Below are 27,266 nucleotides of genomic sequence, written 5' to 3'. Positions count from 1 at the left end.
TCGGATTCCGCATTGTGCGCGGAACTCTCCGCGGGGCGCGTTCTAGTAAGCGAGGCGCTTCTGCTGCAAGCGGAGGGGGAGGCGCGCGAAAGCAAGGGACGCCGACGCTGGCCTCATTTTCTGCCCTTTGGAAGATCAGCATTTCCCTTTCGTTGGCTGGCCTCTCTGAAAGGAAGGTAGAGGAGTCCGCCGTCGCGCAAGTTGCGCGGCGGTTAGAAGAAGACGCTTGCGAGATCCTGTCCCTCAGAAAAAGGGAGGCAGCGCTGCGGCTGGTGCCCGGAGGAAAGTGAGACTTCTGCTTAGCCCAGGCTCCGTTATTCCCCTTCCTTCTCTCCCTGTGCTGTCCAAATAATTGTTGTCAATCACATGTGAGCCCTTTCCCCATCAAGCCTCTCCTAATTTCCCCCCTATTTATGTGATCGATATTCACGGTTCTTTCAAAAGCAGCATAACTAAGGTCCCTGCCCCCAGAGGTTTACAGTTTCTATGCTGCTAAATAAGATGGCGGGAGGGTGGGTCCAAGGGGTCAGTGCAGTTGAAATGGGAGACGCATTTATTATTATTATTATTATTATTATTATTATTATTATTATTATTATTATTAATTTACAGGTATTGCATTTACTGTATATCCCACTTTTTTCTTCCAGGAGCTCAGGGTGGCATACATGGGTCTCCCCCTCCTCATTTTTTTTATTAAAAAATAAATTTATTTGTTTTATTAAAAAAATAAATTTATTTGTTTGATTTTTCAGATTAAAGTTTTATAATCCCATATCTCTCTGCTGGACTTCCCTCCTCCCCTTTGTGGGTCCTATTGTTAATCATATCCTCCTGCATCTTTTATGATAATCCAAATCTTTTACATCTCCTTTATGTCCAAAATTCACCATTAAACTACAAATGTTATTCCAACCCTACTAACAATTATTTATTTATTTCTATACCGCTTTGCATTTTAAATAAAAATCTCAAAGCGGTTTACAGCATATTAAACCTCTTCATAAGGGCTGGTGAGTCTGGGCCTCACCCCCTAGGCCCAGGTGGATTTTAGCTGTTTACAATGGTTTTTAGGATAAATTAGAAATTTTCCCCATCCCTAATTAAAATTTTGGTCTTCCTGATTTCTGGTTCTTCCGGTCATTTTAGCCCTTTTTGTGATAATCCGCTTGGAATGGGTCAGTTTCCATAGAAATGGCAAGAAGAAGGTTTGTGCCCGCACCAGTACGTGCTCTCTTGTCATTTCTATGGAAACCCAAGTCCTGAATGGGTTGGACAAAGCTGAGACATCTGTTGCACCCCCTCATTATAGAAGGAGAACAAGCTCTGTGATGCCATCAGGATCATGTTCTCCCGTTAAGCTCAGAGAGCCATCTGGGGTGAGTTTGCCTTAAGGGAAGCAGAGGAAAAGGGGCGAGAACCAAATTTGCCAGTACGATGGAGCAATTGCTGATGGTCCCTTGCTTCCGAATGTACATTTGCTCTTCTTTTCAGGGCACGGGTCTTCCTTCAAGAAACATACTACCTTCGTTTTGCTTGACGGAGGCGACTGACATCAACAGGAGAGAGAATGAAGGCCTTGACTAAAATGGCGACTGGAACTACCTTGGTAACTCTTAGACGGCTCTGGAATGACTCTTGAAGACATCTTATGTTTAACTACACGGCACATTTATTGATGGGCCACAGTTGTCACCAACGTCTTACAAAAGATGACATTGGTACCAGTGGTCCTCCCCCCCCCGTTGTTCTGAGGCCGTTTCCACATGTGGGTTTTGTTTTGTTTTTACTCCTAATGGCTGGTCTGGGCTGTGGTTACACGCGTGACACACAATTTCAGATCAGGCAACTTCCGGTTCCAACTCTTCAATGGATTGGTTGCCGTGGGATGCAGGGCCTTTTTTGTCGCAGCCCCAGAGCTCTGAAACTCTCTTCCGAAGGATGTCAGCTGGTCTCCCTCTCTGACAGCAGAAAAAGATGGTTTTGTTTCCTCCCCCCCCCCAAGTTCTCCACTGGTATCTCCACGGTTGCTGCTGCTGTTTTAAAACTGCCCAAATAGGAAGATGCTTTCTTTCTCTACTGGGATTTTGGAAGCAGGAGCCGGGGGGGCCGGGCGCTTGTGGGATTCCCAATAGGGTAGGGCACCTGCTATGCTTCGGCCCCATCAAATGGCTTTTGTTGGTGGGAGATATATAGGAATCATCATCATCATCATAATTTATTATTTATACCCCACCCATCTGGCTGGGTTTCCCCTGCCACTCTGGGTGGCTTCCAACAAAACACTAAAATACAGTAACCTATTAAAAATTAAAAGCTTCCCTAACAGGGCTGCCTTCAGATGTCTTCTAAAAGTTTGGTAGTTATTTTTCTCTTTGACATCTGATGGGAGGGCGTTCCACAGGGCGGGTGCCACTACCGAGAAGGCGCTCTGCCTGGTTCACTGTAACTTGGCTTCTTGCAATGAGGGAACTGCCAGAAGGCCCTCGAAGCTGGACTTCAGTGTCCGGGCTGAACAATGGGGGTGGAGACGCTCCTTCAGGTATACTGGACCAAGGCCGTTTAGGGCTTTAAAGGTCAGCACCAACACTTTGAATTGTGCTCGGAAACGTACTGGGAGCCCCTGTAGGTCTTTCAAGACTGGTGTTATATGGTCTCGGCGGCCGCTCCCAGGCACCAGTCTAGCTGCCGCATTCTGAATTAGTTGTAGTTTCCGGGTCCCCTTCAAAGGCAGCCCCATGTAGAGTGCATTGCAGTAGTCCAAGCGGGAGATAACCAGAGCATGCACTACTCAGGCGAGACAGTCTGCGGGCAGGTAGGGTCTCAGCCTGCGTACCAGATGGAGCTGATAAACAGCTGCCCTGGACACAGAATTGACCTGAGCCTCCCTGGACAGGGAGGTTTGAGCCTTATGAGCTTAAAACAGGCCCCCCTCCCCTCTCTTTTCCCCTTCCCTCCTGATCTGCCCCGATCCGCAGCGCCAGAAACAATCCCGCTCCAGGAGCGAGAACTCTGACTACACTGAGAAGGAGAAAGAGGTGATGTCCGAGACTGAGCTGAGGAAGCTGCAGCAACAGTTCCGGATCATGGTGGAGAACAGGAAGTCTTTTGGGATCAAGACTCAGCGGCTGTTGTTCCAGCAGGAGTAAGTGGGGCAGAGTTTTGCAAGGGGGGTGGCCACATGAAGGGACGTCCACAGGGACCAGAGGTGGGGAAGCTCAGGCACAGGGGCCAAATGCGGCCCCCGGGTCTCCATGTTTGGCCCTCAGAACTATCCCCAGGAGTATAGCCCTTGCTTTTCAAAGGTGCCAAATCCGGGGTTTTTTGCCCCAACCCCCACCTGTCCTGGCTCCCATCTGATGAAGGACATGGAATTACATCATGGTTTCCGCCAGAAGCTTTAATGACCACTGCAGATGTGCTATTGACAATCAATCAATCAATCAATCAATCAATAAAATCTCTCCTATAGAAAAACTACGGAAACGTTAGGTAAAGCTAAAGGGACCCCTGACCATTAGGTCCAGTCATGACCGACTCTGGGGTTGCGGCGCTCATCTCGCTTTATTGGCCGAGGGAGCCGGCGTACAGCTTCCGGGTCATGTAGCCAGCATGACTAAGCCACTTCTGGCGAACCAGAGCAGCGCACGGAAATGCCATTTACCTTCCCGCCGGAGCGGTACCTATTTATCTACTTGCACTTTGACGCGCTTTCGAACTGCTAGGTTGGCAGGAGCAGGGACCAAGCAACGGGAGCTCACCCCGTCACGGGGGTTCGAACCGCTGACCTTCTGAGCGGCAAGTCCTAGGCTCTGTGGTTTAACCCACAGCGCCACCCACGCCCCACTACGGAAACATTAAGAAGACATTTTTAAAAAATCCTAAAGAAAAAGCAACAGCACAGTGGCGGCTCATTTTCCCAACAGCTCCTTAGGAACTCGCCTCCCTCTTCCCCATAGTGCACATTCCTTAACTACCATTCTGCACTCGTTCTGTTTGGGGCTGAAGGAAGGTCTGTGTTACATATTGCCATGTTGACTTAGATCAATATCACCAGCCCCAGTCCCCTTTTCTGGACCAGACCCCCTCTTTCAGATGCCCACTGGCATTAAGACGATAGCCTCCCACTGTGGGTTGGTTCCAGCATCCAGTATTTGAAGCGCACTGTTCCTGTACATGGAGGCTCTGCTCTCGTTCCTGATGGCCATTGGTTGCCACTTTTTATGGATCCACCCCATCTCCTTTTAAAGCCATGTAGGTGAACCCCACCCCCCTTGCACATGCGTCCCGTTGTGCGGAGAAGTATTACCAAACGCACAGCGCAGTTGTGGGCCTCCATTGGTGCGTCTGCGCAGTGTTTGATGTGAGGATGCACACTCTTAACCTCTTTCCCTCCTCTGCCGCAGGAGGCAAATCCACGCCTTGAAACAAGAGCACGACGAGATCAATTTACTTATGAGCCTCACCAAGTCGCCTCGGAACCTTTTCATCGACGACCGCAACTGCATGGAGCTTAAATTCCTTTTGCAGACCAAGGACGAATATGACGCCCTCATCAGAGCCACCAAGGCCTTGATCTCGGAACTGGATGACAAGGTGCATGGTGGGAAATGCCAGGAGGGGTGTGAGGTCTGGTGCACACACCCTGAAATTGGCTTGTATTTTTGGCTTTCTAGTTTGCTGCAAGCAGAAAGCCTAGAGTCATAGTATCATAAAGGTAAAGGGACCCCTGACCATTAGGTCCAGTCGTGGCCGACTCTGGGGTTGCAGTGCTCATTTCACTTTATTGGCCAAGGGAGCCGGCGTACAGCTTCTGGGTCATGTGGCCAGCATGACTGAACCACTTCTGGCGAACCAGAGCAGCACACAGAAACGCTGTTTACCTTCCCACCGGAGTGGTACCTATTTATCTACTTGCACTTTGACATGCCAGAAGTGGCTTACAGAGCCAGAGTCGGTCACGACTGGACCTAACGGTCAGGGGTCCCTTTACCTTTACCTTAAATTGGATTTAGAACAGTAAGAAAAGAGAATAAGATAGTTAATAGTTGGAAATAATTTTAGATTAAGAATGATATTGGAGAGCTGTTACATGCAGATAGAATGAAATTCAGAAGGGAGGGATCTGAAGAAGTCAATAATGTAAAAGAAATTGGGTTTTTAAGGGATATGTGTTTAAGATTCCATTTTTTTGTTTTTCTTGTTTAGTACTGTATTGTGTTTTCTTTTGTGTGTTTTTTCCTTTTTCTATGTTATATTTATTATACATAATTGTGGATTTTTTTTGAAAAAATAAAAACAGATCGGAACAGCAGCAGCCACATTTGACGTGTCTGTATAGACTTGTCTAAACAGAAATGATGGGGGGGGAGGCACCAAAAAGTGGGTGTCTATGGGGCGAAGGGACCTTGTGGGTAAACTGGTGCCTGAGCTATTCATATAAAGGTCTTCCTGGATCTCTTTTGTTTCAGATCATGGAACTGGAGAACAAGATTAAGAAACAGAAAATGCTTGTCATCAAAACGAGGCAGGAGTACGACGGCAGGTGGCTGCAGAAGCAGATCCAGCTCTTGCAGAACCGACTCAACCACGTGAGCTGTGGCCCCCCCACCTCCGCTGGTCCAGACCCCCCTCCTGAGTCCCACACCTTCTGCCTCTGCTGAGTACCAGAGTCTGCCTCCTCGGGGAGGTGGCAATGAAATAATCTCACCCCCTGCGAAAATCCAACATTATAAACCCAGTTAAAAGCAGCGGGAACTGTTTATATTCTGCTCCCAAGCTTCAGGGGAGCATCCTGCAACACACACACACTGTGCTGGACCCGTGGGTTACTTGAGAGGCGAGGTCCAAGTCCGGTCCATGGTCAAAGGTGCAATGGAGAGGCAGTCTTTAGTAGCTGAAGCTGGGTGCAGGGCAGGGAGTCGGGTGAAGTCAGGAACAGGCTTGCAAGCAGGGAGCCAGGGCGGGTCAGGAGCTCAGGCAGGAAAGCAGGACAGAGTTCAGGCAGGAACTAGCAACCAACATTGTTGCTCCCACAACTTGGGACTGGGGCTGGCCGGCTTTTATCTGCCCCAAGGCATAGGGCGGCTCCGGTCCACAGGTGACTTGCCTCTCCTGGCCTGGAGGAGAGCACTCCTCCTGCGGGAACTTAGTTCCCTCCGCCTCTCTGCCCTGAGCCTCTGCAGCTCAGGAGAGGCTGGAGGGTTACCGGACCCAGAGGCAACCTCAGCTTCCTCTGACGGGGCTGAGAGTGGAGCAGTGGCGTAGCGTGGGTTGTCAGCACCCGGGGCAAGGCAAGTAATTTGCGCCCCCTAACCCGTGGATTTGCGCCCCCTAACACTAACCCCCAGATGTTGCGCCCGGTGCGGCCGGCCCCCCCCTGCACCACCCACGCTACGCCACTGGAGTGGAGCACCTGCAGGCAATGGGTCCTCCATCACCTCAGGAGCCAGAGCAGGCTCAGCTGGTGCCTGCACCTGAGGACCCAGCACAGGTGAGGACCCTTCAGGCTCAGGCCCCAGCCCCGGCTCAGCTGGTTCTGGAGGCGGGGAATCCTGTGCAGGCTGGGATCCCTCAGGTTCAGCCTCCGAGTCCGAATCCCAGGCCATCACACACACATGAGGGAAGGACCAGCAGACTTGCAGGGACCCCACGTTTTGTAGAAGGACTCATTTATTTATTTTTAGGGGGGAGGAATCCCAAGGAGGAGAAAATGTTGCACAATATCCCCAAAAGATCTCAGTGGCACAGGATGCTGAGAGTGGAGAGAAAAACTGGGTGGGAGGGGTGGGGGACCTCAGACCCAGGGGCCAAATGTGGCCCTCTAGGGTCCTCTCTGGCCCTCATGTCTCTCCCCAAGCCACATTCCCTCTCTGCGGGTCACACCTCTCGCTACCTCTGCTCCACATCTTCCTGGGATGTGCCCTCGAATTCCAGCCAAAGTAAACGTATTAAAAAACAACACCCGATCTAAAATCATGACTATTCCTCTAGATGGCACAGACTAATGCCGAGGTGGTTCAGCACCTCTTTGCAGGAAGAAGGTTTTGCAGTTTAGGACAGTAATAATAATAATAATAATAATAATAATAATAATAATAATAATAATAATAATAATTCATTATTATTTATACCCCACCCATCTGGCTGGGTTTCCCCAGCCACTCTGGGCAGCTTCCAACAAAACACTAAAATACAATAACCTATTAAACATTAAAAGCTTCCCTAAACAGGGCTGCCTTCAGATGTCTTCTAAAAGTTTCATAGTTATTTTTCTCTTTGACATCTGATGGGAGGGCGTTCCACAGGGCGGGCGCCACTACCGAGAAGGCCCTCTGCCTGGTTCCCTGTAACTTGGCTTCTTGCAATGAGGGAACCGCCAGAAGGCCCACTGGCACTGGACCTCAGTGTCTGGGCTGAATGGTGGAGGTGGAGATGCTCCTTCAGGTATACAGGACCGAGGCCGTTTTGGGCTTTAAAGGTCAGCACCAACACTTTGAATTCTGCTCGGAAACGTACTGGGAGCCAGTGTAGGTCTTTCAAGACTGGTGTTATGTGGTCTCGGCAGCCGCTCCCAGTCATCAGTCTAGCTGCCGCATTCTGGATTAGTGGTAGTTTTCGGGTCACCTTCAAAAGTAGCCCCACATAGAGCACATTGCAGTAGTCCAAGCGAGAGATAACCAGAGCATGCACCACTCTGGCGAGACAGTCTGCGGGCAGGTAGAGTCTTAGCCTATGTACCAGATGAAGCTGATAAACAGATGCCATGGACACAGAATTGACCTGTGCCTCCATGGACAGCTGTGAGTCCAGAATGACTTCCAGGCTGCGCACCTGGTCCTTCAGGGGCACAGTTACCCCATTCAGGACCAGGGAGTCCTCCATACCCACCCACCCCCTGTCCCCCCAAAGCAGTATTTCTGTCTTGTCAGGATTCAACCCCTTCCTCATTTTGCTCTTTCCAGCTCACGGTTTATTTTGACACCATCCTGATCACCAATGCCAAACTCCGCGAGGAGATAGAGAACCTCCAGTGCCAGAAGTCTGTCTTCGATTCCATCTACTCCCGGCTTCACAAACAGCTAGAGCAACAGAGGAAGACGATGGACTTGTCTATTGTGCAATCGACGCAAGCCTACGAGCAAAGGTGAGAGCAGCTGGTCCCAGGTTCAAATCCCGCCAGATTCAAATCCTGGGATCCGCCCCGCCCCCCACCCGAAACCCCGTAGAGATGCTACCAGTCGTTGTTGTTGTTTAGTGGCTTAGTCGTGTCCGACTCTTCGTGACCCCATGGACCAGAGCACGCCAGGCACTCCTGTCTTCCACTGCCTCCCTCACTTTGGTCAAACTCATGCTGGTAGCTTTGAGAACACTGTCCCACCATCTCGCCCTCTGTCTTCCCCTTCTCCTTGTGCCCTCCAACTCTCCCAACATCAGGGTCTTTTCCAGGGAGTCTTCTCTTCTCATGAGGTGGCCAAAGTATTGGAGCCTCAGCTTCAGGATCTGTCCTTCCAGAGAGCACTCAGGGCTGATTTCCTTCAGAATGGATAGGTCTGATCTTCTTGCAGTCCATGGGACTCTCAAGAGTCTCTTCTAGCACCAGAATTCAAAAACCAACAACACTGAACCTGGTGGGACAGTAGTGTGACTATTAAAGGCAGCATCCCTGTGTTCCTGTCCTATTTCTGAACATGCATTTTCATGCATTGCAGGGGTTGGACTAGAGGACCTTTGGGGACCCCTTTCCAACTGTGATTCTATGATTTGCCCGTCACCACCACTTCTGCCCATTTCTAGGGTGGAGGCCCTTGCCAGGATCTCTGCGATGAAGGAGCGGCGCTGCAAGGACATTGCGCAGTTCAACGTTGAGTTTCGGGAGCTGGAGCGGATCTACAACCACGAAACCAAGCTGAAGGCTTTCATGCTCACCAAGCTGGTGGACCGCTCGGAATTTGAGGAGCAAGCCAAAAAGGAAGAAGGTACCACGCATTGTTGTAAACAAAAATCTGCCCTTTCCCCCCCTTATGGGGAATCCAAGAGCCCATATAGAGTCCTTAAGTGGGTTCCCTATCGGTAGGAGAAAATAAGAGAGGCCAACCAGAGAATATTGAGAAGCAAAGCAGCTAGTAAGCCTGATCTTTAATGATCTGTTGCAACAGGGTCCTCACTCACCACACGCAGGAGGGATCAGGAACCCAGAACAATGGTGCGCAAGCCCTTCTATAAACTTTTGGAATTGCCCACCCTGTAGCTCAAGACCACCCCAAAAAACAGGATACATACATCACAGAAGGAGGCAGTCTACAACAGAAATCCTGTTTGCCAGGATACCTGTTAATATTCACTGATTGCTTTACCAGGGCAGCCTGGCCATTCTTTTGTGATGGTTAATACTTTTAGTTCCTGAATCCAGGTCATGGGCTCACCTTATTCATACACAAATACGTCTTTCAGACAAGATTTGTAGGCAAAAAGACAAAGGGAAGGTTTTCCCCATTTCCTTCCTCCTTGCAAATAAATATATTGAGGTCAATTTGGGAGAGTCAAAATGGCTTCAGGATTGCTCTCCTGTGCTATTTCAGACATGTGGTTTATATACTTGTGTATGTGCTTGCCTTGTACATTTATAAACATTTGTTTTATATTAGGGACTTTAGAATTCTTACAACAATATGCTTTGAATTTATGCTTTAAAGTTATGATTTAAAGGTTTGCTGAAGACACTCCTGTATTTATGAAAAGAATAGATTTAAAAGTTCCTGCTGTTAGGGTCTGCTTTGTAAATTTTAGCCAGTTGCTCAGCCTTTGGGCTGCTGAATGTGTGAAGCAGAACACACTGGCTGCTGAAAGCAAGAGGATGGATCCTGTGGGCGGTATTCAGTCATGAAACTGACTTTAAATTTTAGCTCTTTAATTGCTGCCTTTATTGGGTTGAGCAATTGATAATAATAATAATAATAATAAAATTTTATTTACCATATTTTTTGCACTATAAGACACACCAGACCACAAGACGCACCTAGTTTTTGGAGGAGGAAAACAAGAAAAAAAATATTCTGAATCTCAGAAGCCAGAATAGCAAGAGGGATCGCTGCACAGTGAAAGCAGCAATCCCTCTTGCTGTTCTGGCTTCTGGGATAGCTGCGCAGCCTGCACTCGCTATATAAGATGCACACACATTCCCTTTACTTTTTAGGAGGGAAAAGGTGAGTCTTATAGAGCAAAAAATACAGTATATCCTGCCCTCCCCAGCCAAAGCTGGGCTTAGAGCGGCCAACAACAGTAAAATAATACAGCATTCTAAAATCAATTCATTATAAAATCAGTTCAAATCAAATTGATGGCAACCATTGGGCTAGAGTTCTGTGAAGAATTACCAAAGGAGGGGGTCAGGCTGTGCCTTGGCCAAAGGCCTGGTGGAAGAGCTCTGTCCTGCAGGCCCTGTGGAAAGATGTCAAGTCCCGCAGGGCCCTAGTCTCTTGTGACATGACAGAGCGTTCCACCAGATCGGGGCCACGGCCAAAAAAGCCCTGGCTCTGGTTGAGGCCAGCCTAACCTCCCTGTGGCCCGGGACCTCCAAGATGTTTTTTTTGGAGACTGTAAAGTCCTCCGTGGGACATACCAGGAGAGGCCATCCCGTAGGTACGAGGGTCCTAGGCCATATAGGGCTTTAAAGGTTAAAACCAGCACCTTAAACCTGATCCTGTACTCCACTAGGAGTCAGTGCAGCTGGTATAGCACCAGGTGAATGTGATCCTGTAGTGATGTTTTTTCATGAGTGTTGTGAGTCAGTGGGAGTGAGTTAACCGGCTTGATGCCCGAGTCTCCTGCAATTCTTGGGGTCCCGGATCCAACAAGGGTCAAAAATCAAATGGAGGATTCCGCTGTTGAGTTAGCCAAGCAAAGGGCACAAGATCCACCTAAGTATGGTCCTTTGTATAATGAAGGAAGTAGCTCTGTGCCGGAGGGCAAATGGGTGGGTCCCCTCCTTCACCTGGCTGGTGGTGAGAAAGACCAAGACAAAGAGTGTGTGTGATCTGAGCCCGAAAAGGCAGAAGCCAGACAGTGAGAGCCATGCTTGATTTCTGTTTAAATCCAGGGCTGTGGCTATGGGAGAAGCAAGACCTTCTTGGGGTGTTAATGCTATGAACCCCTCTATCTTAGGCTCAGGTTGTATATACGTGTAAATAAACCATAGTCTCTGCTGCCCCACATTCTGCAAGGAAACACAAACCTGTCAGGAATGAGCCAGCTCCCAGTGAAGGTTTGCAGCCAACTGCAGAAAGCAGCCAGGAACAGGGAGACTTAGATGTTAGGCAGGGGAGAGTCGGCCGCTGCAGACTGCTACTCTTCCTGACCTTGATGGGTGATAAGGCAGTAGCTGAGAGCAGGCTAGAACACGGCCAGAGCTCGCAGGAAGCACATATAGGGGAGAATATATTTAGAGACAGCCTCTCAGACCAGGGAGAGGGTGGAGCTGATCCACCCAGTCCAAAGAGTTGGTGAATGGGAGGGCTGCTAGACAGGAAGCAAAACAAGAGACGTGAGAGTGGTAAGTTCAATATCTTCTGTAGATCCCGGAAGGAATCTTCGGAAGGGTCATCTTGAGTAATGATGCTGGAGGCTTTGTTAGAGCCGTCCGGAGTTATCTGTTTGTCTTGGCAATAAATCCTCCTTTTTAATTATCTACGCTTACTGTGTTATCAACCTGGGAACCTGGACTTCTGACAGAACCCTGGGTAAGCGCCTGGAACCCCCTGGAGCCTTGCACCCCTAGGAGACTGAGGTGGCAAGAGACAATTTTATGAACCCTCCCCCTTGAATCCCTTCCAGCTCTCAAGGCCAAGAAGCGAGCCAAGACCAAGGGGGAGAGCTTTGAGAGTTACGAGGTTGCCTACATGCGACTGCTGAAGCTGACGGAAAATGGGGACATTGACCTGCTGGTGGAAGAGTTCATTGAGAAGGAGGAGAAGAACTTTGCCTACTTCAGCTATCTCACTGAAGTGAACAATGACAATGAGAGGCTGCAGAAAAGGATTGAAGACATCCAGGTCTCCTCTCTGCCCTTCCCCCTCCTACGCCCCTCACTGGTCCCTGGTCCTCTGGCCCAGGCTGGGCTCTGGACTGCTGATCCTGCTGCAAGTGGGCTGTGTTTTGATTGAGCAGTAATAATAATAATAATAATAATAATAATAATAATAATAATAATAATATTTTTATTTATATCCCGCCCTCCCCAGCCGAAGCCGGGCTCAGGGCGGCTAACAACAATAAAATAGTACAGCATTCTAAAATCGTTCGGTCCCAGCTCCTGCCCACCTAGAAGTTCGAAAGCACTCTTAAGTGCAAGTAGATAAATAGGGACCGCTTTATAACGGGAAGGTAAACGGCGTTTCCGTGTGCTGCGCTGGTGCATGTTCGCCAGAGCAGCTTCGTCACGCTGGCCACGTGATCCGGAAGTGTCTCCGGACAGCTCTGGCCCCCGGCCTCTTAAGCGAGATGGGCGCGCAACCCCAGAGTCGGTCACGACTGGCCCGTATGGGCAGGGGTACCTTTACCTTTACTAAAATCATTTCATTATAAAATTAATTCAACTCAAATTGATGGCAACCATTAGGCTAAAGTTCTGTGAATATTGCCAAAGGAGGGGGTCAGGCTGTGCCCTGGCCAAAGGCCTTGTGGAACAGCTCTGTGTTGCAGGCCCTGCGGAAAGATGTCAAGTCCTGCAGGGCCCTAGTCTCTTGTGACAGAGCATTCCACCAGATTGGAGCCACAGCCAAAAAAGCCCTGGCTCTGGTTGAGGCCAGCCTAACCTCTCTGTGGCCTGGGACCTTCAGGATATTTTTATTTTTATTTACCGTATTTTTCGCTCTATTGGACGCACCGGACCACAGGACGCACCTAGTTTTTAGAGGGGGAAATCAAGGAAAAAAATATTATCCCCCCCCAGCCCCAAAGAGCAACGGACAGGCTGCATGCAGCCTGTCCACTTCTCCCAGAGCTTCTCGGGGCTGCGGGGGAAGCCCAGGTTTCCCCCCCCCCAGCCCCAAAGAGCAAAGAAGCCAAGACAGTGCGCGGGATCCATAGCCGCGCAACCTCTCCAGCCAGGAGCTAAACCTCTCCAGTGCAGCTAAAGAAGACAAGGCAGCAAGCGTGATCCATCCCGCTCACTGCCCTGGCTTCCTCTTTAGCCTTGAGCAGCATCTTTAGTCTTGCGCAATGGGATGGATTGCGCCTGCTGTCCACCGGGGCTGGACTAGATGACTCCTGGGGTTCCCTTCCAACCCTGCAATTCTATGACCTCGGAAGGTGTTTGGGGTCTCCACCACTGGAGGCTTTTAAGCAGCGGTTGGGGGACCATCTGCCTGGCGTTCTTTAGCTGTGATTCCTACATTGTGAGGGGGCTGGGCTAGATGACCCTTGGGTGGCCCTCCCAACTCTATACAGTCCTACAGTTCTGCAGCCGTAGATCCACAGCCACTTCACACAATGCCCACTCCCAATTTTCATCTGAGAGACATGTGTCTCTCAGTACCCCCCTACCTGCCACACTTCCCCCACCCCACTTAAGCGGAGGGAATTCCTGCCCAGAGAAACTCCCAGCAATCATGGAGGAGGGAATCCGCTGAAGCCTCCAGCAGGGGAGGATCCATGGTCCCCTTCCTTCCCTCCTCCGTGGTTGCTTTGAAGGAGGAAAGTGGGAGAGGAGCTGCTTAGACGAGTGTAAGCTGCTCCCCTCCCACTTTGCTGCTTCAAAGGGAGCCCGGGAGGAGGGAATCTGCTGCAGCCTCGAGCAGCGAAGAGGATCCATGGGTCCCCTCTTTCCCTCCTCCATGGTTGCTTTGAAGCAGGAAAGTGGGAGAGGAGCTGCTTACACGAGTGTAAACTGCCCCCCTCCCACATTGCTGCTTCAAAGCAATCACGGAGGAGGGAATCCGCTGCAGCCTCCAGCAACGGAGGATCCATGGTCCCCTTCCTTCCCTCCTCCGTGGTTGCTTTGAAGGAGGAAAGTGGGAGAGGAGCTGCTTACACGAGTGTAAGCTGCTCCCCTCCCACTTTGCTGCTTCAAAGGGAGCCCGGGAGGAGGGAATCTGCTGCAGCCTCGAGCAGCGAAGAGGATCCATGGGTCCCCTCTTTCCCTCCTCCGTGGTTGCTTCGAAGCAGGAAAGTGGGAGAGGAGCTGCTTACACGAGTGTAAACTGCCCCCCTCCCACATTGCTGCTTCAAAGCAATCACGGAGGAGGGAATCCGCTGCAGCCTCCAGCAGCGGAGGATCCATGGTCCCCTTCCTTCCCTCCTCCGTGGTTGCTTTGAAGGAGGAAAGTGGGAGAGGAGCTGCTTACACGAGTGTAAGCTGCTCCCCTCCCACTTTGCCGCTTCAAAGGGAGCCCGGGAGGAGGGAATCTGTTGCAGCTTCCTCCAACTCCCGCAGAAGCCGCCCGCTCTTTAAAGGGGCTGCGCGGCTTCTCCTGGCTTTTCTGGGAGGTGGGGGGATTCCCCCACCTCGTAGAAAAGCCTGCAGGAGCCGCGCAGCCTTTAAAGAGGGTGCCGCTCTTGGGGGCTTTTCCCCCAGGAAGGAGAAGGGACTGCTGCAGCCAGTCAGTCCCTTCTCCCTCCTAGAGAAAAGCCCGCAAGAGCGCACGAAGCTTGCGTGCGGCTCTTGAGGGCTTTTCCCGCCTGCCTCCCCCCTGCATTCGCTCCATAGGACGCACACACATTTTCCCTTGCTTTTTAGGAGGGAAAAAGTGCGTCCTATGGTGCGAAAAATACGGTATATCTGTGGGACATACCAGGAGAGGCGGTCCCGTAGGTACGAGGGTCCTAACCCATATAGGGCTTTAAAGGTTAAAACCAGCACCTTAAACCTGATCCTGTACCTTAAACCTGATCCTGTACCCCACCGGGAGCCATTGCTCCCGGTGGCTCCTGGATTGAAATCGCTTGGCCACAGCTGTTTATGCCCTGGTAACCACACAGTGCTGCAATGCCCTACGCATGGTATGGAGGCTCCAGCTGACGCAGAACATGGCAGTCAAACGCCCGCCAGCATGTAACACATTGCTTGGGGGTCTGCTACCGGCTGCCGGTTTGCTACAAGGCCACATTCAAGATGCTGGTACTGCCATCTAAGGCCCTGCGCAGCTCAGAAGCGGGTTGCTTAAGAAATGGCCTCCATCCTTGTACAGTCATACCTCGGGTTACAGATGCTTCAGGTTGCATTTTTTTTGGGTTCTGGACGTGCCGAAACCCGGAAGTACCGTAACAGGTTACTTCTGGGTTTTGGCGGTCGCACATATATAATAATAATAATAATTTATTATTTGTACCCGGCCCATCTGGCTGGGTTTCCCCAGCCACTCTGGGCGGCTTCCAACAAAACACTAAAATACAATAACCTATTAAAAATTAAAAGCTTCCCTAAACAGGGCTGCCTTCAGATGTCTTCTGAATGTCAGGTAGTTGTTTATCGCTTTGACATCTGGTGGGAGGGCGTTCCACAGGGCGGGTGCCACCACCGAGAAGGCCCTCTGCCTGGTTCCCTGTAGCTTTGCTTCTCGCAGTGAGGGAACCGCCAGAAGGCCCTCGGCGCTGGACCTCAACGTCCGGGCAGAATGATGGGGTTGGAGACGCTAAATTGTGCTTTGCGCATGCGCAGAAGACCAAATCACAACCTTCGCATGCACAGACACGGCGCTGCGGGTTGCGAACGTGCCTCCCACACAGATCACATTCGCAACCTGAGCGGCCACTGTACCTCCCAAATCAGTCAAGTACATTTTTGTTCCAGCTGGTTTTCCCAGCAGGATAAATGGGTCTACAAGTCTTCCTGTGAGGGTTTTCTTTTTGCTTTAAGCCAGTGTTTCCCAGACTTGGGTCGCCAGCTGTTTTCGGACTACAACTCCTATCATCCCTAGGAAGCAGGTCAGGGATGGTGGGAGTTGTAGTCTTAAAAACACCTGGAGACCTAAATTTGGGAAACACTGTTTTAAACGTCCTTTTTGTGTGTTTTTAAGTGTTTTTAACTATTTTATGTGTAAATTGCCTTGAGATCGTGGCTTGGGAGGTGATTAAGAAACCAGTTGCAATAATAATAAAATAAAGAATGTGGGTGAGAGAAACATTTCAGGAGCTACAATTGACTCATTGCTGCCACCATGTAGCCAATGAAGGGACTACAAGATGGCTAAACCTCTCTATCACCACCAACTACTCTTTTGGTTGGGAGTTGGACCATAGCTGTCCACGTTTCCCTTTTTTAAAGGGAAATTCCCTTATTCCGATTAGGATTCCTTGCAAGAAAAGGGAAAAGTTGACAGCTATGAGTTGGACCAAACCACTTGATGTACGCTCTCAAAATGCTTTCACCAACACCCACCCATGAATCCTGGAATGCGTACCAGATTCCTTCTAAAAAGGAGCCTGCAACATCGACAGCTTCAGGAACAAAAACAGAATTCTCTGATTAATCCATCCATTAAAATATTTTATCTTGTTATTTCCATTTGCTTATACATATTCATGCAAAGGATGAAAGGGAAAAAATAAAACAAATAAATAAAAACTATAAGCATGCAAAGGAGTAAACTATTTTACTCTGATTAATCACCAGCTATGCTATATGATCCTCAATACCCATGGAAATTAATGGACCTACAGTCCTTAATAATTATACAGCCTAGGCAGGGGGCACCAACACTTTTGTGCCCCTGCGTGCTTAAGTGGATATCTATTGGCAACAGAAGGTTTCTTCTTTCAAGACTAGCATTGCACTCAGGTGGCACATAATTCCAACTTTTCTTTACCTATTAATTTTCACATTTTATGTGATCTTGCAGACAAAGTGTGTTGTAAGGTGCATTATACAAATGTGACACTAGATGGCGACGGTGAGCTATGGCAAATTCAATATATTTTTCAAAACGTTTCTTTGAAAAAGCACTTTCACAATTTTTTAAATGTGTGCCTAGATTCCACCCTAATTCTGGAAATCTAGCAAGCAGGAGCGACACCCACAAGATAAAGGGAGGAGCTATGCATGTTGCTCCACCCCCTTTTGCCCCTGGCCCCGCCCACCAGCTGCATGTTGGCCCCTGGAAACTTGCCAATGAGAAAATATGGCCCTTGCAATTTTGGAGGGAAAGGTTCTGGACTCTCCGCCTGAGCCCCTTTGTGCCCTTCTGTGTTCTGTAGAATGAAATCAGCACGCTGAAATCTGAGCAGAAGAATGCAGAAGACATCGTTCATGGCAAAATGAAAGAAGTGGAGGTAAATGGGGCACATGTGGGGCTGACCTATGGGGTCCCGTCGCTGTGGGGAAAGGCTGCAACGTTTGGGACTTTCGAGTCCCATAGCTCAGAGGCAGCGTGTCCCGGGTTCAATCCCCAGTGACATCTCATGGGAGGGGTTGAGAGCTGCTGTCAGTCAGCACGGACAGTGCCAGATTTACATATAAGCCAAAAAAGCTATAGCTTAGGGCCCTACTCTCTTGGGGGCCTGGGACGCAGGTGATGCTGTGGGTTAAACCACAGAGCCTAGGACTTGCCGATCAGAAGATCGGCGGTTCGAATCCCCGCAACGGGGTGAGTTCCCGTTGCTCGGTCCCTGCTCCTGCCAACCTAGCAGTTTGAAAGCACGTCAAAGTTCAAGTAGATAGATAGGTACTGCTCCGGCGGGAAGGTCAACGACATTTCCGTGAGCTGCTCTGGTTCTCCAGAAGCGGCTTAGTCATGTTGGCCACATGACCCGGAAGCTGTACGCCGGCTCCTTCGGCCAATAAAACAAGATGAGTGCTGCAACCCCAGAGTCAGCCATGACTGGACCTAATGGTCAGGGGTCCCTTTACATTTACCTTTACCCCTGACTGTTAGGTCCAGTCGCGGATGACTCTGGGGTTGCATGCTCATCACTGTTATATGCTTGGACCCATAGCGGGATTCCATAGAATATCTGGGATTGCACTTTTGTTTGAAATATCTGATTGGCCGCAGGAATAAATTGATTACCTTTCTGATAATAAAAACGGGCAACTGCTGATGAGGTACACTTTGCCTGTTTTATGGCATTTGTGCGATGATTTGCCCACCCTAAATTGCTCTGGAATAAGATTCCCAGATACCTATAGATTTTCACTTGTTGGATTTCTTGCCCTCTTATTTTCCATTTCTCTAATTTCCAACCATTCGAGAAGACCAAAATTTTTGTCTTCTCATAATTTATAGAGAGTTTGTTACATTCGCAGTAAAGGATCAGAGAAGATATAAGACGTTTCAGACCCAAGCTCGTTAATGATAGTAGGACAGCATCGTCTGCGTATAATAAGAGAGGAACTGGTTTCTGATTAAGTTTAGGGGCATGTGATTCTATTTTTTGGAGGTGATCTGGCAAGTCTGATAAAAATAAATTAAATAGAAAGGGAGCGAGAATACACCCTTGTTTTACCCCTTTCGAGTTTGGGATGTCTGATGAAAGGTGACCTTTGGTGTTAAGTTTGACTTGACAGGTATTGGAAGAGTATAGATTTTGTATTAGAATCAATAAGCGTTGATCAATTTTTAATTCTGCGAGTTTCCTCCACAGCTTTGGGCGGTCAATTGAGTCGAATGCACCACGAAAGTCTACAAAAGCAGCATATATCTTAGATTGCCTTTGGGATCTATATTTTTCAACCAAATGCATAAGTATAAGGCAGTGGTCTAATGTAGAGCAACCTTTGGAGAAACCTATTTGTTCTTTCCCTGGTAAATTTAGATTTTTCATCCAGGTAAGAAGTTTAGATAAAAGGTGCTTGGCGTAGATTTTCCCTATCACTGATAATAGGCTTATCGGTCTGTAATTCCTTGGTTCTTTTGGGTCACCATTTTTAAAGATTGGGATAATTATTGATCTTAACCATATCTCAGGTATGATCCCATATTTATCTATGAGAGTAAACAATTGAGCTAAGGGTTCTGCCCACCAATCTATATAGGTCTTGAATAATTCTATTGGTAGACCATCTGGCCCAGGAGATTTCCCCGATTTGAAATTTTTAACTATCTCTCTAATTTCCTCTTCTTCTACCCTTGGCCACTCCTGGAGTTTATTGATTTTATTTTTAGTGGTCTCATTTCCTTTGAGTTCACTGTGTAGATTGTTAAATACAGATGTGAAGTATTGGGACCATTTGGATTCTGCAATTGGTGGTAAAGTTAGTTGGTTTTCGGCTTTCAATCCTCCGTACACCAGGTTCCAGAACGCTTTGTTGTTTTTACTCTGAATTGAGTCGAGTAATTGTAGCCATTTTTGGGTTGCATATTTCTGTTTCTTTTCGGCCAGAATGTAATGGTATTGTCTTTTTTCATCAAGATAAGAGGGCTCTAGTTTAGCGCGATTATTTTTAAATGTTTGGCGCAGCTTTCTTTTTAGCTGGAAACATTCATCATCAAACCAAGGGCTAGCGCTATGTTTAAGTACCCAAACTTTAGGTGGAGTACTAAGCTCTACAAACATTTGGAAGATTTCATTATAAATTTTCGGAATATCACTGTAGGGATTAGTGGTCTTTAAGTTGGATAATACTTGTTTTCTCAGGTTGGCTGTAAGTTTTTGCCCCACTGCTGCACTCATTTCCTGGGACCATTTTAATTGGGTCATTTGTTTGTATTGAGAAGGTTCTATGATATTGTACTTGGTTATTTTGGTTTCGTCCTTTAAGTTAATAGACAGCAATAATGGCTGATGGTCGCTTTCAGTACGCGTTCCAATTTTGAGGTCCATGATTGAATTTATAATATTATAAGGGACAAGAATATAGTCGATGACACTGCATCCTCGGGGGGAGAAGTATGTAAACTCCCCGCTTCTATCGCCTTTTGTTGAACCGTTCACAATCTGCAAATTAAAGTTGTTACATAATTCAAGTAGGCGTAAGCCTTCGTTGTTTACAACCCTATCTCTGGAGAATCGTCCTATTTTCAGGGCATGCTCATCTCGCTCTATAGGCCGAGGGAGCCGGCGTTTGTCCGCAGACAGCTTCTGGGTCATGTGGCCAGCATGACTAAGCCACTTCTGGAGAACCAGAGCAGCGCATGGAAACGCTGTTTACCTTCCCACCGGAGTGGTACCTATTTATCTACTTGCACTTGACGTGCTTTCGAACTGCTAGGTTGGCAGGAGCAGGGACCGAACAACGGGAGCTCAACCTTAAAAGGGAACAGGCATGACTGTTGTGTGTCACACGCCTGTTTACTTCCAGCACAGTCTAGGAACTTCCGTTTGTATATAGCTTTTGTATTGCCGCTGTTTTGCTGGACACGAAGGAAAGCAGACATGTTTTTTCCTTTGTTCCTGCTGCTGAATCAAATGCTGTAATATACTGCTTACACATGGCTCTGTCCGCCTCTTCTGCTGTGAGAAGATTTACGCACTCTGCTGATAGAGCGTGCACGGGTCTCTAAACGTATCTGAGGCTCGTGTCGCTGATTGATGCTGTTCCAAGGGAGACCGGTGATCGTCCAGCTGCCGGCCAGTGGCTGGAGCCAGCTGGGGGCCTGCCTAATGCCCCTGTCTCCCTGGCAGTATCCCAATAGCTCTGGTGTTATGTACTGAGTTGAATAGGATATAAAAGGCAGCAGTCTGATTGGTCCTAGAACAATAGGGTCCAGAATGCAGCAGTCTGATTGGTACACAGGAGCCACCCAATCCTGCTCCAGGTGGAAGTGAATCCGCAACCTGATTGGCCTGCAGGTGAATCCCAGAATTAGCCAATCACTTGGGGCCCATTGTGTAAATAAGGTATATAAAGCAGACATTCTGGGGGAACTTCCATTCCTCCTCACCGCTATTAGCTGAATAAAGAGCATGAAATCCACTCTCGACTCCGAGTATATTTCACCTGACCACCTCTCCTTTGGCCCGCAGGATAAGCTGCAGAAGACCACGGAAGAAGCCAACCTGTACGAGTACAAGCTGAAAGAGAACAGAAAGATCCTGGACCAGCTGAAGCAGGCGGTGGACTTCCTGTTCAAGGAAACGGGCTGCGATGCCACCCAGATCAGGGAGCACCTGGGCGAGACGGGGGAGATCACAGATCAGAACCTGATGCAGTATTTCAGTGAGTGATGGGGCCCTGTTGTTGTTGTTGTGTTGTTGTTTAGTCATTTAGTCATGTCCGATTCTTCGTGACCCCCTGGACCCCAGTACGCCAGGCACTCCTGTCTTCCACTGCCTCCCGCAATTTGGTCAAACTCCTGCTGGTAGCTTTGAGAACACTGTCCCACCACCTCGTCCTCTGTCGTCCCCTTCTCCTTGTGCTCTCCATCTTTCCCAACATCAGGGTCTTTTCCAGGGAGTCTTCTCTTCTCATGAGGTGAGTATTGGAGAGGTTTGATCTTCTTGCAGTCCATGGGACTCTCAAGAGTCTCCTCCTGCACCAGAATTCAAAAGCATCAATTCTTCGGCGATCAGCCTTCTTTATGGTCCAGCTCTCACTTCCATACATCACTACTGGGAAAACCATAGCTTTAACTATGCAGACCTTTGTTGGAAAAGTGATGTCTCTGCTTATTAAGATGCTGTCTAGATTTGTCATTTGTCATTCTCCCAAGAAGCAGGCGTCTTCTAATTTTGTGGCTGCTGTCACCATCTGTAGTGATCATGGAGCCCAAGAAAGTAAAACCTCTCACTGCCTCCATTTCTTCCCCTTCTATTTGCCAGGAAGTGATGGGCCCAGTGGCCATGATCTTCGTTTTTTTGATGTTGAGCTTCAGACCATATTTAGACTATATCCAGAACATATCCAGACGGCGCCCTAGACCAGGCCCATCTCTTGGGTTGCTTCTGCAATGGACCCAGATGCACACCAGACACCAAAAAGCATCACGGGGCTGGCAACACCTCTGCAGGGTTTCAGGCACAGGATCTTTCCCTGGAGATGCCACTAGGATTTGAACCTGGGACCGTCTGTCTGCAAGGGAGGCACTCTGCCTCTGAGCTATGGCCATATCCCTGCAAATCTCCATTGGGCAAGAACAACCCACATTGCTGGAATCCATTGCCCAGTAGCTCCAGCAGGCAGCATGGTTGGTTGCTAGAAATGATGGGAGTTTTAGTCTAGCAAGATGTTTGAAGCTCTCTGCCTTCTTGGGGAGCAAGGAGCTCTCTGCATTCTGTTTCTGGAGGGCCCAGGATGCTCTTGCAAGATCTTGCAGGGCTGTTGGGAATATCCCAGACCTGGTGCTTGGAGAGGGCCTTGCTTCCCAAGAAAGGTGGAGAGCTTAAAAGGTTTTTATGGACCAGGAAACCCATCCCAAAAAGAGCGTTTAAGCTCTCTGCCTTGCTTGCATTTAACTGGTGGGATTTCAGGCCTTCAAGCAGCCTTCAACCATGTATGGTTAGCATGGCACAAGTTAAATGTGTGTTAAGTTAAATGCGTTACAGGTAGGTAGCCGTGTTGGTCTGCTGTAGTCGAAACAAAACAAAATAAATAAAATAATAGAAAAATTCCTTCCAGTAGCACCTTAGAGACCAACTAAGTTAGTTATTGGTATGAGTTTTTTTGTGCATGCGATGCGTGTTAAGTAATCTTACAATTGCCACATTGGCCTCACTTTGTCCCCAAATTCCGACTGCGGAAAGTTAAAGTGCGGCTTATATTTGCGACCTTACAATATGAAGCCAGGAGCAGCGAGGAAGGGAGCAACTTAACAATCAATTTTAAAGGTGCTTCTTGTATTTAGGTGCGGCTTATATTCAGGCCAATACGGTATAATCATAATAGTGGATGCATTGCAAGAAGCAATACAGATCTACTTGTGTTGCCTTTCAGCTCGATCTACTTTTCCCTGTGCACAGGCGCGGGCAAATGATTCGTGGGCAACTTAAGCTGTGTTTTCTGTGAAGTCCCATTGTACAACACGGAGCTTGCATGCCATTCTCTTGAAGCAACTTGTGATTTTCAGTGCTCCTACATGCTTAGCTTTGGGAAAGACAGTGGTTAAAAAGACTCCCTTGCATGCAGATTCTGTAGCTCCAGGACACTGGCGACTGTGGGCACTATGGGATGTGATCCATGAGAGCCAGTCAAGTACAACATTCCTTGGAATGCTAGAGAAGACATGCGAGGGAATGTTTGGTCCAGCCACTCAAAACTTCCTCTTTCTCCTGGCTGGAGCATCCTTTCTTTTGCATGTGATAGAAGGTGGGCGTGACCTTACCTGTCCAGGTAACAAAAGGACGAGTCACGCAGCACACCTCTCTCTTTTTGACTTCCTTCTTCATTTGACCAGCTTTTAGCTAGGACTGTTCTGCTAGCTTTCAGCCAGCAGAAGCACTGGGATTATCCCCCCATATGGGGTAGATCCACATGTACATATCGGTAACTAAGCCTGCCTTCAGGAATCCAACTGTGAACTGATGTGAGTAAACTTCTTTTGTTGACTTTGAATAAGATTGCCGTGTCTTTATTCTTTTAAGAGGGATTCAAGGGAACTAACCAGGAACGTACAATTCAATCTGAGACAGGTTGAATTGTACAATAGTGAGAGGCTCACACGAGCCTGCAACCAGCTATCTGCTGTACATGTAAAAAGGGGGATGTAAAGTCTGCTAAGTAAAGGAACTTGCTAACGCAAGTTAGGAAGGATATTAATAAACAATATATCTTCTCCTGCCACTCTGAGCATTCCCACAGAAATAGCAAGGGGTCTTTGACCCCTGGTGACCTCCAGCCAATAGGCCACTGCTCCTGAAGTAACCACTTGTCTCCTCCCTTCAGGCATCTTGGAGAAGAAAAGCAACGACCTCTTGCTGATCGAATCTTTCCTGCGTTACAAGGAGCTGGAGGGGGAGCTGGACTCGGTCCCCATGCTGAACCCCTTTTTGGGTGGCTCTGCCTTCCTGAAGAAAATGGAGACCATTAAGATTGTGCCACCTTCTTTCAGTGTCGATCCCTTCGCGGAGACACTGGAGCCCTGTAAGTAACTGTGGCTCTGATGAGGGGACAGTGAGGCAAAATGTTTCTAAATGCTCTCAATATATGCAATATATGAGTGGTAGGTGGGAAAACAAGCAATAAAAATAATATTTTTTTATTTATACCCCGCCCATCTGGCTGGGTTTCCCCAGCAACTCTGGGTGGCTCCCAACAGAATATTAAAAATAGAATCACACATTAAAAACTTCCCTAAACAGGGCTGCCTTCAGATGTCTTCTAAAAGTCAGGTGGTTGTTTATTTCCTTGACATCTGCTGGGAGGGCATTCCACAGGGCGGGTGCCGCTACCAAGAAGGCCCTCTGCCTGGTTCCCTGTAACCTCACTTCTCGCAGGGAGGGAACCGCCAAAGGTCCTCGGAGCTGGACCTCAGTGTCCGGGCTGAACGATGGGGGTGGAGACGCTCCTTCATGTATACTGGGCCGAGGCTGTTTAGGGCTTTAAAGGTCAGCACCAACACTTTGAATTGTGCTTGGAAAACCTACTGGGATCCAATGTAGCTCTTTCAGGACCAGTTTTATATGGTCTCGGTGACCACTCCCAGTCACCAGTCTTGCTGCTGCATTCTGGATTAGTTGCAGTTTCTGGGTCACCTTTAAAGGTAGCCCGACATAGAGCACATTGCAGTTGTCCAAGCAGGAGATAACTAGAGCATGCACCACTCTGGCGAGACAGTCCGCGGGCAGGTAGGGTCTAGGCCTGCGTACCAGATGGAGCTGGTAAACAGCTGCCCTGGATACAGAATTAACCTGCACTTCCATGGACAGCTGTGAGTCCAAAATGACTCCCAGGCTGTGCACCTGGTCCTTCAGGGACACACTTGCTCTATTCAGGACCATGGAGTCCTCCACACTCACCCTCCTCCTGTCCCCCAAAAACAGTACTTCTGTCTTGACCGGATTCAACCTCAATCTGTTAGCCGCCATCCATCCTCCAACTGCCTCCAGACACTCACACAGGGCCTTCACCACCTTCACTGATTCTGATTTGAAAGAGAGGTATAGCTGGGTATCATCCGCATACTGATGAACACCCAGCCTAACCCTCCTGATGATCTCTCCCAGTGGCTTCATATAGATGTTAAAAAGAATGGGGGAGAGGACAGAACCCTGAGACACCCCACAAGTGAGGGCCCAGGGTTCTGAACACTCATCCTCCATCACCACTTTCTGGACATGGCCCAGGAGGAAGGAATGGAACCACTTCCAGCTCCCAGCTCCTCTAGATGGTCCAGAAGTATGTTATGGTTGATGGTATCAAAGGCCACTAAGAGATCCAGCAGAACTAGGAAACAGCTTTCACCTTTGTCCCTAGCCCACTGGGGATCATCGGCCAGCGCAACCAAGCAAACAAATGCAGAACTGGGTAGGGGAAAATGGACAGTGGGAAGGGGCCAGCCAAGATCTCACGTGACCATCCCAGAACCCTGTGAGCAAGGAGGAGGGCTTAAAAAGCTCTTTCTTTGCGGGGGTTTCCCATCACTGAAAGAGTTTTCAAGCCCTCCATTTTGTTTACTGGGCTCTGGGAAGAAGAAGAAGAAGAAGAAGAAGAAGAAGAAGAAGAAGAAGAAGAAGAAGAAGAAGAAGAAGAAGAGAGGAGTTTGGATTTGATATCCCGCCTTTCACTCCCCTTCAGGAGTCTCAAAGCGGCTAACATTCTCCTTCCCCTTCCTCCCCCACAACAAACACTCTGTGAGGTGAGTAGGGCTGAGAGACTTCAAAGAAGTGTGACTGGCCCAAGGTCACCCAGCAGCTGCATGTGGAGGAGCGGAGACACGAACCCGGTTCCCCAGATTACAAGTCCACTGCTCTCAACCACTACACCACACTGGCTCTCTGGGAGGCTCCTGTGGCATCCCACAGCCTTCCAGAAGCCTTGCGTGGCCATCCCAGAGTCTGGTGAGGAAGGGATAGTCTCCATGGACAGGGAATGATGCTCCTGGACACCAGAGCATCTCCTGCTGCCAGCTGGCCTCCACTGCCACCCGTCCCATTTAGGACTGAAATGCAAGGTGAGAGGTTGGCCAACCAGAAGATCATTTCCTGATCTTTCCCAAGGAAGACCCAAGTTTATGACGAGCTGAGCAAGGGGACGAGGGGGTCTTACTGGTCATCTGAAGCAAGCTTGAGCCTGGGCGGAGGGTGAGGAGGAGCAGGTGGCCAGGGGCTCAAATTCCATTTTGTTGCAAGCTGTAATTAAAAACCAAGCCTAATGTTGCGGATTCCACCTCTAAGCTGCAACCCCTTGAATTTCCCAACAGTGGAGGGTCCTCTGGACCACAGCACCCTGCGAGCCATGATCCTGGAGAAAATGGAGAGGGAGAACTCGGTGGAGAGAATGGAGGACAGCCGAGAAAAGAAGAAGTATTCCACCAGACCCTAAGAGGAGGCAGGCAGGCACTCCGTCCAGAAAGCCCAGGGATTCTCAGCCCAGTTCATAGAGTATGTATGGGTGTAGATATATATATTTATATTTTAAAAAATACTAAATGGGATGGAGTACCAAAATGGGCTCTCTTTTGTAAACATAAAAGGTTATTAATAAAGGACACGATTTGACTTTCGCATTTCTACAGTCTCTGCAATGTTCTAACCTTTGCAATGTTTTACTTTTACTATCGGGACGCGGGTGGCGCTGTGGGTTAAACCACAGAGCCTAGGACTTGCCGATCAGAAGGTCGGCAGTTCAAATCCCCACGACGGGGTGAGCTCCCGTTCCTCGGTCCCTGCTCCTGCCAACCCAGCAGTTCAAAAGCACTTCAAAGTGCAAGTAGATAAATAGGTACCACTCTGGCAGGAAGGTAAATGGTGTTTCCGTGTGCTGCTCTGGTTCGCCAGAAGCGGCTTAGTCATGCTGGCCACATGACCCGGAAGCTGTACGCCGGCTCCCTTGGCCAATAAAGCGAGATGAGCGCCGCAACCCCAGAGTCGGCCACGACTGGACCTAATGGTCAGGGGTCCCTTTAACTTTACTTTTACTATCAAATATTTCTCTCCATCTACTGGCTGAGTATGATGGTGGGCATCTGTCTGCTTCTGTTTGCAACATAGGGGCAGAATCACACATGCACCCACACATTTCTTTAAAGCTTTTTTAAAAAAATCTTTTACACAAAGTCTGCTTTGAGAGAGATGTGCTGCCGCAGATTTGAGTGAACTCAGCAGCTGGAGGGGAGCGGGAGTTTTCCCCTCTAGAAATATGTGAACAGAGCTGTCCACCTTGACCTTGATGTGCCTGCAATGCATGTTGATTTTTCTTTTTAATGCTTGGCTTTTGCACAGCCAGGAGATTGGCTGGG

The 27,266-nt window shown here is 48.7% G+C and overlaps 2 protein-coding genes across 2 annotated transcripts in view; one reads left to right on the top strand and one right to left on the bottom strand.

The window, feature by feature from the left end:
- The window catches only part of LOC308591559 (myosin regulatory light chain 2A, cardiac muscle isoform-like), a gene marked incomplete at its 3' end in the record, with an annotated part of 50,531 nt that overhangs the window by 8,213 nt on the left and 15,052 nt on the right, over positions 1-27,266 (bottom strand). The gene's annotated exons all lie outside the window — the stretch shown is intronic.
- Positions 153-26,416, top strand: LOC308591929 (coiled-coil domain-containing protein 63-like). Its single transcript, XM_081203099.1, has 12 exons — positions 153-286; positions 1,495-1,609; positions 2,979-3,145; positions 4,407-4,596; positions 5,472-5,591; positions 7,965-8,146; positions 8,797-8,978; positions 11,833-12,050; positions 17,191-17,265; positions 20,899-21,091; positions 23,753-23,950; positions 26,229-26,416. The coding sequence occupies exons 2-12, from the start codon at positions 1,571-1,573 to the stop codon at positions 26,348-26,350; spliced, it is 1,686 nt and encodes a 561-aa protein (XP_081059225.1). The 5' UTR covers positions 153-286; positions 1,495-1,570; the 3' UTR covers positions 26,351-26,416.

The sequence above is a fragment of the Podarcis bocagei genome (genome assembly GCF_964188305.1).
Source record: "Podarcis bocagei genome assembly, chromosome: 7".
Classification (NCBI taxonomy): domain Eukaryota; kingdom Metazoa; phylum Chordata; class Lepidosauria; order Squamata; family Lacertidae; genus Podarcis; species Podarcis bocagei.
The sequence above is the reverse complement of the archived record's forward strand: the minus strand, read 5'-3'. Positions and strand labels throughout refer to the sequence as shown.

Excerpts from the sequence above, each read along its gene's own strand:
- LOC308591929 (XM_081203099.1), top strand. The coding sequence starts at position 1,571 with ATGAAGGCCTTGACTAAAATGGCGACTGGAACTACCTTG. Across the intron at positions 17,266-20,898 it reads GCAAAATGAAAGAAGTGGAG|GATAAGCTGCAGAAGACCAC; the intron begins GTAAATGGGGCA and ends TTTGGCCCGCAG. Across the intron at positions 23,951-26,228 it reads CGCGGAGACACTGGAGCCCT|TGGAGGGTCCTCTGGACCAC; the intron begins GTAAGTAACTGT and ends ATTTCCCAACAG.